Source organism: Elgaria multicarinata, chromosome 23 (genome assembly GCF_023053635.1).
Source record: "Elgaria multicarinata webbii isolate HBS135686 ecotype San Diego chromosome 23, rElgMul1.1.pri, whole genome shotgun sequence".
Classification (NCBI taxonomy): Eukaryota; Metazoa; Chordata; class Lepidosauria; order Squamata; family Anguidae; genus Elgaria; species Elgaria multicarinata.
In genome coordinates this window covers 12,766,042-12,778,544 of record NC_086193.1, presented here as the reverse complement: position 1 = coordinate 12,778,544, position 12,503 = coordinate 12,766,042, and the positions used below count along the sequence as shown (strand labels likewise).

The 12,503-nt window shown below is 48.6% G+C and overlaps 1 protein-coding gene across 1 annotated transcript in view; it reads right to left on the bottom strand.

Moving 5' to 3' along the window:
- The window catches only part of PIP5K1C (phosphatidylinositol-4-phosphate 5-kinase type 1 gamma), a 43,269-nt gene that overhangs the window by 18,674 nt on the left and 12,092 nt on the right, over positions 1 to 12,503 (bottom strand). The window contains exons 2-6 of the mRNA XM_063147356.1: positions 5,254 to 5,285; positions 3,756 to 3,848; positions 2,154 to 2,284; positions 1,349 to 1,466; positions 1,040 to 1,192 (exon numbers count right to left, since the gene is read on the bottom strand). Coding sequence (XP_063003426.1) covers positions 1,040 to 1,192; positions 1,349 to 1,466; positions 2,154 to 2,284; positions 3,756 to 3,848; positions 5,254 to 5,285 — 527 coding nt within the window. The remainder of the gene's footprint in view (positions 1 to 1,039; positions 1,193 to 1,348; positions 1,467 to 2,153; positions 2,285 to 3,755; positions 3,849 to 5,253; positions 5,286 to 12,503) is intronic.

The following is a 12,503-nucleotide window of genomic DNA, read 5'->3' as shown; positions in this document are numbered from 1 at the left end:
GTTCCCCAGCAACTGGTGCAAACAGGCTTATTGTCTCAGAGACTGGAGGCAGCACACAGCCATCAGGGTAGGATCCCAGCCAACGGGTTCAAATATCAAGGAAGGGGATTTGGATTGCACGTTAAGAACATCAGAAGTGCCCTGCTGGATCAGACTGACGGTCTGTCTAGTCCAGTGCTCTGTTCACACAGGGGCTGTCCAGCTGTCGACCAGGGACCCACAAACCAGGACACAGGTGCAACAGCACCCTGGGCAACCAGGAGGATCAGGGGTCTGGAAACAAAGCCCTATGAAGAGAGACTGAAAGAACTGGGTGTGTTTAGCCTGGAGAAGAGAAGATTGAGGGGAGACATGAGAGCACTCTTCAAATACTTGAAAGGTTGTCACACAGAGGAGGGCCAGGATCTCTTCTCGATCCTCCCAGAGTGCAAGACATGGAATAACGGGCTCAAGTTAAAGGAAGCCAGATTCCGGCTGGACATCAGGAAAGACTTCCTGACTGTTAGAGCAGTGCGACGGTGGAATCAGCTACCTAGGGAGGTGGTGGGCTCTCCCACACTAGAAGCCTTCAAGAGGCAGCTGGACAACCATCTGTCAGGGATGCTTTAGGGTGGATTTCTGCATTGAGCAGGGGGTTGGACTCGATGGCCTTGTAGGCCCCTTCCAACTCTGCTATTCTATGATTCTATGTTCCCCAGCAACTGGTGCACACAAACTTACTGCTTCAGATACTGGAGATAGCATACAACCATCAGGGCTAGTAGTCCTTGATAGACTTCTCCTCCAGGAATATAACTGACCCCCTTTTAAAGCCATCCAAACTGGTGGCCATCACCACATCCTGTGGTAGTGAGTTCCATAGTTTAACCCTGCGCTGTGTGAAGAAGTCCTTCTGTCCCTGGACTGGAATTTATCTGATTTTATATTGCAGTTTTCATCTTTTAACGTTTGAAATGTATTGTGTACTTAAGTGTATTTTTTAGGGTTTTCACGGTGCTATCGGGCAGTATAAAAATGTGATAAAGAAATGCTCACGCACCATATAATAGCCCGGAAGAAGCTTCTGGAGGAACTCGGCCTCTTTGTGCATCACCGTTTTGATGATGAATTCATCGTCGCTGGTGACGTAGAAAAGGGAACCGCTGGCCCCGGGGTTGGACAGTTCGATCAGGGGCTCGTTGCACAAGGAATACTGAGGGAGAGGAGGAGTCAAGAAAGAGGCGGTCAAGAGCGTCACGTGACTAAGCCCCACCCCGCCCACCCACACAACCCACGGACGTGGCTTGGGTAGACACACCCCAAGATGCCATTTTTATCCGGGGCGAGGGCGAAGCGATGCCACTCTTACCAAATAATCGTCTGGGCGGATGCCGAAAAGCTCCCGGAAATACCGGAAAGCCACGGGGGCGTACGTCTTGAACCGGAAGTCAGGGTAGTGGTGCGCGGGGGTGAGGTTACTGCCTTCGCTGCAGGTTGGGAAGCAAACACACAAACGGAGCAGGTCTCGCGCTCTATTTCTTTCTTTCTTTATTTAAAACATTTATATCCCGCCCTATTTCAATAAGATCTCAGGGCGGCGTACCGATAAAAGCACACGGTATAAAACAGTAAATATACACAGCTAAAAACAAATTAAACCATAAACCAAGTTAAAACAATATATAATTTAAATCAGTTAAAACAATGTGCCAACTTAGTGAATCAACCATTAAAAGCTTTGTTAAAAAAGCCATGTTTCCATTTGGCGCCGGAATAAAATCAGCGATGGCGCCAGTCGGGCCTCCAAGGGGAGGGCGTTCCACAGTCGGGGGGCCACCACAGAGAAGGCCCTCTCCCTTGTCCCATCATAACGTATATGTTGCGTTGGTGGGATGCGGAGAAGGGCTCCTCCAACGGATCTCAAGTCTCGGGCAGGCATATATAAGGAGAGGCACTCCCTCAAGTATCGAGGTCCCAAGCCGTTTAGGGCTTTGAACGTCATTACCGACACCTTGAATTCCGACCGGAAGCGTATAGGCAGCCGGTGCAGTTCTGTTACGTGGGCTCTATCCTCTCAGGCAGCCATCGCTATCAGCTATAGCGTTTCTACGGCGAATACCAGAGCTTGCTGCAGCGCCACCCATCCTGCTGCCCTGCTCGGAAAGCCGCCTTACCTGGGAAAGAAAATGCTCTCCACCACGTAGAAATCCTGCATCAAGACGTCCCTCTCGGGCTTGGAGCTGAGGTTGCCCACGGTGTAGCCAATGCCGAGTTGGATGGCCCCCTTGAGCGTGGACGACGTGGTCTGTCGCGGAGAAGAGAGGACAGCGTCAAGCAGGGCTGGTTACAGCGCGGTTCCTCCCGAGCCGAGCCCCGGGGAGGAGGAGAGGAGCGCAGCACCCAGAGTTTGGATGGAGGCAGGGAGAGGCGGTTTACCAAGGTTAAAAGACGGATACAAAATTTAAAACCATGAAAACAGCCGGCGTTTAAAACCATTTTTAAAACTCTCAGCCAGGCCAAAGATAGTGCTGGAGTCAGTTAACACTCAACACAAGCTATTAAATGCCTGGGAGAAAAGAAAAGATGATGTCGGCACCAGGCGAGCCTCATCGGGGAGATCGTTCCAGAACTGGGAGGCCACCACAGAGAAGGCCCTGTCCCTTGCTGCCATCCTCTGAGCTTCCCCCAGAGGAGGACCGTAGACGTTGAGCGTAGTGTACAGGTAGGGTCAAAGTTCAACCCTAACTGTTTTTGCTATCTTTGTGCAGAGAGAGAATACAGACAGACCAGTGTCTTCCACCTCTGTCTCCTACACACAGCTTCCATCCTCCAAGGGTGGTGGTGGCCCACTTAGGGTGCTGTAAGAACATCATTAGAGCCCTGCTGGATCAGTCCAAGGGTCCATCTAGTCCAGCACTCCGTTCACGCAGCGGCCAACCAGCTCTCGACCGGAGACCCACAAGCAGCCATGTCCCAACCCATGTTCCCCAGCAACTGGTGCCTCTGATAGTGGAGGTGGCACATAACCATCGCCTTCTCCTCCTCCAGGAATTCATCCAACCCCCTTTGAAAGCCATCCAAATGGGTGGCCATCACTACATCCTGTGGCAGTGAGTCCCATAGTTTAACTCTGCGCTGTGTGGAGAAGTCCTTCCTCTGATCTGTCCTGAATCTCCCACCCATCAGCTTCATGGGATAAGGACCCCGTTGGGTTCTAGTATTTTGAGAGAGGGAGGAAAAGGTCTCCCTACGTCCACACCATTCAGAATTCTATACACCTCTCTCATGCCTCCCCGTAGCCTCCTTTCCCCCCCGCCCCTGGCTAAATAATCCCAGCTCTTTTTTCAGAGCCCAGAGGGCCTCGCCCCCTTCCCCTTGCATGTTTCTTCCCATTATTCTGAAAGGCTGAAATGTCTCTCTTAAAGTGTAGAGTTTTAAGCTAAAAGCAGCAGCTGTTCTGGTACTTTGGCTTCGCTCAAGACTGCAGGACGGCCCCGGAGATCCCAGAGGAGAAGGCTATTAATGGCTACTAGCCCTGAGGGCTATATGCCACCTCCAGTAACAGGCACAATATGCCTATGTAGACCAGTTGCTGGGGAACATGGGTGGGAGGGTGCTGTTGGTCTCTGGGCGACAGCTGGTTGGCCCCTGTGTGGACAGAGTGCTGGACAAGACGAACCCTTGGTCTGACCCAGCATCAGGGCTCTTCTGATGTTCTTCTGAGAACTTCTCCAAGACTGAAAGGGCTTCGACGCCGCTCCGCCAGGACATCATACCTTCTTGTACGTCGTCTCCCCGGAGGCATCGACCCCTCGGTGGCCGATCTTCTTTCCCTGGCCGGCGCCCGGCTGTCCTGTCAACGACGGAGCCTGAGAAGGGAAGGAGTTTGAGGTGAGCAGAAGGGAGCGAGGGAAACCCATCCTAGAGGCAGGAAAACGGAGCGATGGGGAAGGTGGGCGGGCCACGCCGCTAAGCCACGGAGGAAGACCGCCACTGCTCCACTGTTAAGGGAGGCTGGTCACATTCCTCAGGAGAGGGAGTGGTGCTGTCGTGTTTCCCAGAACGCTCTTACTTTCGATGGGAGGCAAATGACGAGGCTTGCTACGTAATCCACAAAGCTTTTATTAAGCAATAAACTCTCTTCTACCTGAATAGAGTCTAGCCTCTTGGAAGCGCCCCCCTAGGCAAAACTATGCAAACTGAACAAGACAATGGTCCATTCAAGAAGAATAAGAAGCTACTTCTCAAACACCCGTAACTTCAAAGTGCTTGGTGCGGAGGCAGGTTCTGGCGCAATCAAACCGACTTTCTCACGCCTTCCTTCCGCCCCGTGCATTTCAGCTTCCGGCAGACCCTAGCATCATCTAGCTTGTCGGGATGCTCACCCCCGGAAGAAAACTCACTTCCCACTGAGTGTGTAGGATTCAGCCTTGAGGAGATAAGCTCTGGAGAGGGCTGACTCCCAGCTGGGGAATCGCCCGTGAGAGCTTCCTCCCGCACTGGTACAGGCTGGCTGGTGTCTGGCGCTGCCTCCTCTATTTCCGTATCTGATTCTGATGGATTACCTGAAACATCTTCTCCCAAAACAGGGCAGTGGGGTTAGACATGACACCTGGGCAGGTTTAGCGGAGTGTCTTTCGAAACTTTGCGCCCGGCGCTCTTAGCCTGCAGGCGCCTTGAAGCAGCCGGCTGGCTTTAAAAGCTATCCAGTCAAGTGTACCATAAACCACACTGCTCTGAGCCAAGTGGAGGCCCAGAGGGCAACCAAAGAGGCAGGGAAAGGCAGCCTCAAATCTCCCTCCGGTGATCAACACACCGTCCTCAGAGGGCTTGTTTCTTTGAGGCAGGCTGTGAAAGGCCCAGGAGTGAGGGAGCCAGGGAATTCCGGGAGGAGGCCTGGCTGGTCTAAGGCCGTTGCCCTGCACCCACCCCGGGAGGAGTCTGCTAAGCTTAAGAAGGGAACCTAGGGGAGGAGGCAGGCATCCCTTCAAGAACCCGAAACTAGGCAAGAGGCCTGAAAAAATCTGCATCTGTGGAACCTGAGTTTACAAGGAGCTGGAAGCAGTGTTGGAGCAAACTGTTAAGGAAGCAGAAGTGGACTAGCTGTTGGGTGGGTGGGTGAGATCTACAGTTTTGGGTGCCACCACGGAAAAGGCCCTGCGTGTCTTGCCCTCCCATCTTCACTCTTCTGGTGAAAAGACAAACAGCATGCCCATTTTAAGGCTTGGGCAGGTTTGTAACATTCCCTCCTGGGAAGAAAGCGGCGGCACTCACCTCGGTTAGGACAGCCTTCTTCAGAGCCAGTCCTGAGGAGAGAAGAACATGGTAAGCAGTGCCGAATACCAAAGAACATGTTCTTAGCAGACTGATTATTTTTGTGCAGCAATCACGGCCAGTTCCCCTCTGTCCCTCCCAGAAAGCTCTGATTGGTGTTTAAATCCCCATGTTAAAAATTCACGTCTCCCAACTTAAACGGATCTAACCTCCTCCTCCCTGCCTCCCCTCATCTTTCTAAGGCTGCAACCCCGTACGCATTTACCTGGGAGTAAGCCCAATTAAATACACTCAGGATTTACTTTGGAGTAAACACAGTTTCTTGAGCGCAGGGGGCAGGCAGAACGTACACTGGGATCTGCTGGTGGGCTTCTGAGCGATTTGCAACACAGAATTATGCGTGGTGTGAAGAAGAGGGAGAGGGAGACATTTTTCGCCCTCTCTCAAAATACTAGAGCCGAACAGGGTCATACTATGAAGCTGAATGGTGGGAGATTCAGAAGAGAGAAAAGGGAGGACTTCTTCGAACAGCGCAGAGTTAAATTACGGAATTCACGACCTCAAGATGTAACGATGGCCACCCATTTGGGCGGTTTTCAAAGGGGGATGGATAAATTCCTGGAGGAGAAGGAATGGCTACTAGCCTTGATGGCTCTGTGCTCCCTCCAGTATCCAAGGTACTAAGCCTGTGTGCACCAGTTGCTGGGGAACATGGGTGGGTGATGTTGCACCATGTCCTGCTTTGTGGGTCCCTGGTCAACTGCTGGTCAGCCACTGTGTGAACAGAGTAGTGGGCTACACCTTCGGTGTGATCCAGCAGGGCTCTTCTTCTGATGTTCTTATGATTTCTGCCCCCGCCCCATAGTTTTAAACCCAAAAGGCTCCCACTGCCCTGCTAAATTAGGCTGCTAAAATCAAGGAAGGTTGGGGGGAAGTAGTAGATTTGTGAATGAAAAAAGGTGCGTGTGAGCTCAGATCCAACACTGAAACCCAGGGTGGATTTGATTTAAATCAATTTGTTTTAAATCACGATTTAAATCACTACTCAGAAGGACTCGATTTAATCATGTGACTCCCCCCCCCCAAAAAAGTGCACTCTATTCATTGAATTTTTTTGAAACTTGGCACTTAAGAGGTAAGGTGTTGATTCTGTGCACATCGATTTGCAAAGGAACAATGGGATTGTGATTCTCTGCAGACACAAATTCACAGTTTTGAGAACTTTAAAGCCAGACAGCTGTGATAATAATATCTTCTAGATGGAAAACTTGCCCAATAATCTTACAGAAACCTCTGGAAGAGCATGACGTTGTGAATGGATGAATTGAATTCATTTACCCCCAAATTTAAACATTGCATGAATATACAGCTTCATGCTACATAATTAAAAACTAATCCTTGGACTATAATGTATCTTAAATAGACATGAACCTCCTTGTACACTGTGCTCAACATCTAAGGTCCTCCTCCGAGTGCCGACTCCGAGGGAAGCTCGGAGGATGGCAACAAGGGAGAGGGCCTTCTCAGTGGTGGCCCCCGACTGTGGAATGATCGCCCCGATGAGGCTCGCCTAGCGCCAACGTTGTTATCTTTTCTGCACCAGGTCAAGACTTTCCTCTTCTCCCAGGCATTTAACAACATTTAACAACGCTAAGTTTGTTTTTAACAGACCCCAGAACTGTTTTTAAATGGATACTGTTGTTTTTATGTTTCTGATGTTTTTTAAATTTTGTATACTTTTTAATGTTTACTGTTTTTAACTTTTGTAAACCTCCCAGAGAGCTTCAGCTATGGGGCGGTATATAAATGTAATTAATAAATGTGAGCTACAAACTTGATTCCTATTTTTAATGGAGGCGGTTTTCAGACAGGCCTGACAAAGCCGCAAGGTCTCCGAGACACAACCTCGGTTATGCGATTCCCCAAAACTATCTGCTATAACAATGATTTGGAGAGAGAGAGAGAGAGAGAAACACTCCGTGCCTTCCCACACCGCCAGGGAGATTCCAAGGGAAACTGTGCTGGCTAATCTCTTTTCTGCACTCTGTCAAAATTCCAGCGTGCGGGAGATTAGCTTCAATTTTGCAATAATTACCACAAGCAGCTTTGCTTTGCAGCTCCTAAGTGTCTAATCAAGTTCCCGGGGCCGAGCGTGGCCTGGGTTGGATGGGGAGGGGCGCACAAGAAAACGCCGAATCAGCAACCCTGGGAAGAAAAGGACAGCAGAAGGAATTTTGGGACGCGCTCAGGCTTCAAATGCGCAACGGAGAAATCCGATTTGCACGAGCGGGCTGGGCGAAGGAAAAGAAGCCGCTCCGTTGGCTACTGGTCAGGAGCATTAAGGGAGTACTTATCTCTTAAGCAAGCTGACAGATGGCCTGTTAATGATAACACACACTCACACACACACAACTAATTTAACTCCAGCTTCAGGGCGACGCTGCACCACCAGGGAAAGCAACGTTTCTGTCTGGATCCCTACACGCAAGCCTTGTTTATCCAGCCCACGACCATGTGGACAAGGGTTCACACGAACCATTCCTGACAATTGGCCAGGTGGGTTGGGGCTGATGGGAGTTGAAGTCCAAAACCTCTGGAGGGCTCCCAGCTGGGAACAGCTGCAGTCCAGAGACTTGAGTCGCCTTGAGAGACAAGTATCTTTTGTGGGTAAAAACCTCACTGCCTCTGACAACAGGCGTTTCACCCGCATAGACCCACGCCGCGAGGGACGTGTCGGTTTTTCGCGTGCTACGAAGTTCTTCAGCGCTTTGTTTTTGTATAGTGTTGTCTTATTCCTGTTTTTTTATATATGTGCTTTTACACACACACCGGAAAAGGCCTAAAAAACAAGAGGCCGAAACACATCAGGCTTTTGTATAATAAATCTTTCTGAGATTTCTCTCCCTTTTTGTGGATATATGGGATGCTCACCCGCCTTGCACCCCAATAGCAGGGCGGCCTTATTTTTCCATCCAGGATGGCCTACTCTTTGGAGTTCTTTGAGGTTATGCTCCTACCTTCTTCTCTCTGGCCTTCCTTCGTCTCACATCAGTCCGTTGGTTTCTGTTCAACACTCTGCCGCAAAGATCATCTTCTCGGCTCGCCGCTCTGACCATGTTACTCCGCTTCTGAAATCTCTTCATTGGCTTCCAATTCACTTCAGAATCCAATATAAACTTCTCCTGTTGACCTACAAAGCTTTTCACTGTCTAGCTCCTTCCTATCTCTCCTCTCTCATCTCACACTATTGCCCCGCTCGTGCTCTTCGCTCCTCTGATGCCATGTTTCTCGCCTGCCCAAGGGCCTCTACTTCCCTTGCTCAGCTCCGTCCATTCTCTTCTGCTGCCCCTTACGCCTGGAACGCTCTTCCAGAACATTTGAGAACTACAAGTTCAATCGCAGCTTTTAAAGCTCAACTAAAAACTTTTCTTTTTCCTAAAGCTTTTAAAACTTGATGTTGTGCAGACTTTATACTGTTAGTTTTACCCTACCCTGTGCCTGCTTACCCTACCCTGTGCCTGTTTGCATTCTCTTCCCCTCCTTATTGTTTTACTATGATTTTATTAGATTGTAAGCCTATGCGGCAGGGTCTTGCTATTTACTGTTTTACTCTGTACAGCACCATGTACATTGATGGTGCTATATAAATAAATAATAATAATAATAATAATTCTCAGGCAGACCTGGTCAATCGCGGTGAGGGGAGAGACATAAGCCTCCTTTTCTTTTAGGCACAGACTGAAAGGATAATGCTTCTATAAGACACTTTCTTTAGCCGGCAGGAGGAGAGTCTAGAAGGCGGTCGTGCGTGCCCCGCTGGATACCTTAAGACCAACTCCTGGAGAATGCCCCATCCAGGAAGGGACCTTGATGCCCCCTGAAAGAGCAACCCACCCACCCAGCTCCAGACGATCCACAATCACCGCCCGTCTGCCAAACAGAAACCAGAAGGCATAACAGTATTTGTCAGGGTGTGACCTCCTGTCTCAAAGCCCGACGTGGGAGGAGGAATTCCTGCAATGAGCAGGGGGTTGGACTCGATGGCCTTTTAGGCCCCTTCCAACTCTACGATTCTATGATTCTATGAACTACTTTTGAATCAGGTCGGGGCAACTCTAGTGTTTGTCAGACTCTACCTGGAAGTTGCTGGCAGCAAGACCTCACTCCTTCTAGTTGCTACCCTGGTCCTAATACCTTGGCTGGACAGCTCCTTTGCTGCGTGGGAAGCTATAGCACAGGCCTGGTTCTTACCCTGCTGGACAGCTCCCTAGCCTGTTGCTTTGAGCTTAATCTCCTCTGCTTTTTATGCCTCCGATCCGGATTTATTGTGATTTTCCCCTTTCTTTTATTGTATTACATTTGTGCCCCATTTTGGTTCTCAGGCCGGGGGGGGAGGTTAGGGTTGCTGTTGTTTTGCGTAATGCCCTAGCATCTTGCAATGAAGGACGGGTTCAAAACACCTCTCATAAATAAAACGGATAAATACATAGCACACGGCCCAGACCACCCCAAAGAGCATCACACTTTGGCAATTGGGAGGCATTGGAGGGTGGGGGTGGGGAACCTCACACATAAATAAAGAAACAAAATGTAAAATCAAGAAGTGCATGCATTTGTCTGGAGTGGATTGAGAGCAAGCATTTCTCAACCAGTGGATTGAGAGGAAGGATTTCTCTCCCTAAAGCTGCTCGGCTAAGTCTTCTAAGATTTCGTTCTGCGGCTTTCGCAGAATTGGGAGATTTCCCCGAAGCACTCAAAACCACGGAAACTAAAACCGAATCAAACCAAACAAATGTGTAAATGGTGCCGAGGAGCGACAGGCAAGAGACTATGTTAGACTTTCAAAGCTAAGTGGCTATTCCCACGCACTCCTTTTCTTCCTTAAGTCATACAGAGTTACATGGCTTATGACCACAATACCCGACGGAACGCCTCTCCCGACATGAACCTACCCCTATACTACGCTCAACATCTAAGGTCCTCCTCCGGGTGCCTACTCCGAGGGAAGCTCAGAGGATGGCAACAAGGGAGAGGGCCTTCTCAGTGGTGGCCCCCGCAATGATGGAACAATGTCTTTGCTGAGGCCCACCTGGCGCCAACATTATCTTTTCAGCACCAGGTCAAGACTTTTCTCTTCTCCCAGGCATTTAACAACATAACCTGAGGGTGTTTTTTTATCTTAACTGACCGCAGAAGAGTTGTTTTTAAATGGATAGTCTGTTTTTATGCTTTTAAATTTTGTATATTTGTTTTTAATGTTCACTGTTTTTAATCTTTGTAAGCCGCCCAGAGAGCTTCGGCTATGGGGCGGTATACAAATGTAATAAATAATAATTATAATATTAACAGGCAGATATGTGAGTTTCTCTCTCTTTCTCTCTCTGTTACAATTTAACTTCAGAGGATTTTAAAAAAGGTTGTAGTGTATCTATAAACTCTTGAATAGCCTCCTATTAGAGCAGCCCATTTCTAACACTTTACCCCGTCTCCTGCATTCTTGGGGTGAAGGGAAGGTTATTTCTCAATTTGCAAATAAGAAGGCACCTCCCACAAAAAAAAAGCCTGATTCTACATAGCATTATCACAGGGCTCACAGTGTAATTTGCTGGCAAACCTTCGGTGTTTCTGTCTCGTTATGCAACACGAGTCTAAATTTGGTGGTGGGAAATGACCGAGGAGGCCTGAGGCCGGGACAGAAAAAGGTCAGTCAGGCAGAAAGCCCGTCAAAGAATCAGAGAGTCGGAAGGGACAACGTCGGGGACATTGGAGGCTGCCTTCTACTGAGTCAGGTATTTGATCAATCTAGCCCAGTATTGTCCACACTAACTGGCAGCAGCATTTCAGGGTTTCAGGCAGGGATTTTTCCTGCTCTACCTGGGGAATGAACGTGGGGCCTCCGGCAGGGCTCTACCACTGCGCTACAGACCCTCCTTTGAAAGGACTTCTGGCCCTACCCCCGGCTGATGCAGGTGTGGCACCTGGGGCCATGGGTTCGTTGAAATAAAGATCTGAAGGGGGGGCAATTAAAGGGTTCAAACGAACGCCTAAAAACATTCTTTGGATCTCAAATGATATAGCAATAAATCCACACACACACATTTCACGCAGGAATCAAACCCTTTGTTCTTGCTTGTTTGCACACTATGACCCTGTTCAGACAACACGCTAAGCCACGATGGTTAAGCGTGTCGTGTGAACGGTGCTTTTCCTAACCACAGCAGCTTTCCAGAGGTCGTATCCTCTGGATCAGCCCTTTGGATGTTTGAAGGTAGCTACTGTATTGCCTCTTCGTTGAATACCTTCCAGTCTAAATAAGCCCAAGTCCCTCAACCTCTCAAGACTTTGGTAGGGGTGCTCGGATCCAAAGGGAGGGAGGCAGGAGGGCCCTAATGAAGGACCAAAGCCAGAGGCCTAGAAGAGAAGCAGGCAAAGAAGAAGCAAGGAGCACTGGAACTTAGGAAAAGGGGGAGAAGGAAGAGGACAGGAAGTTGGGAAACGAAGGAACCTCGTAACGATTTGAAATAGGCAAGTCAGAAGCACCCAGCCTCTCAAGTCAGAGAAACCAACCATCTCCAGGACTCAGCGCTCTCCAAGTATGTTGGCCTGCAACTCCTAGGTTCCCCCAACGGTAGAATTGTGTTGAGTTGGAAGCAGGGTGGATTTGATTTAAATCAATTTGATTTAAATCGTGATTTAAATCACTACTCAGAAAGACTCAGTTTAATCATGTGACACCCCCCCCCCAAAAAGGGCACTCTATTCATTGATTTTTTTAAAAAAAATCTTAGCACTTAAGAGGTAAGGGGTTGATTCTGTGTACATAGATTTGCAAAGGAACAACAGGACTGCAATCTCTGCAGACACAAATTCACAGTTCTGAGAACTGTAAAACCAGGCAGCTGTGATAATAATATCTTCTAGATAGAATAAAAAAGGCCCAATCATCTTGCAGAAACCTCTGGAAGAGCATGACGTTGTGAAGGGATGAATGGAATTCATTTACCCCCAAATTTAAACATTGCATGAATATACAGCCTCATGCGACATAATTAAAAACGAATCCTTATTTCATGATGAATAACCTTTGGACTATAACGTCTCTTAAATAGAAAACTATCTTTAGATAGATTCTTCCTCAAAAAGCATTTTATTAAAAAAAATCCGATTTAAATAAATAAAAAAAAATCCGGGTGTTTTGTTTTTTTAAAAAAACAAACTTGATTTTTATCCACCCTGGTTGGGAGGGACCA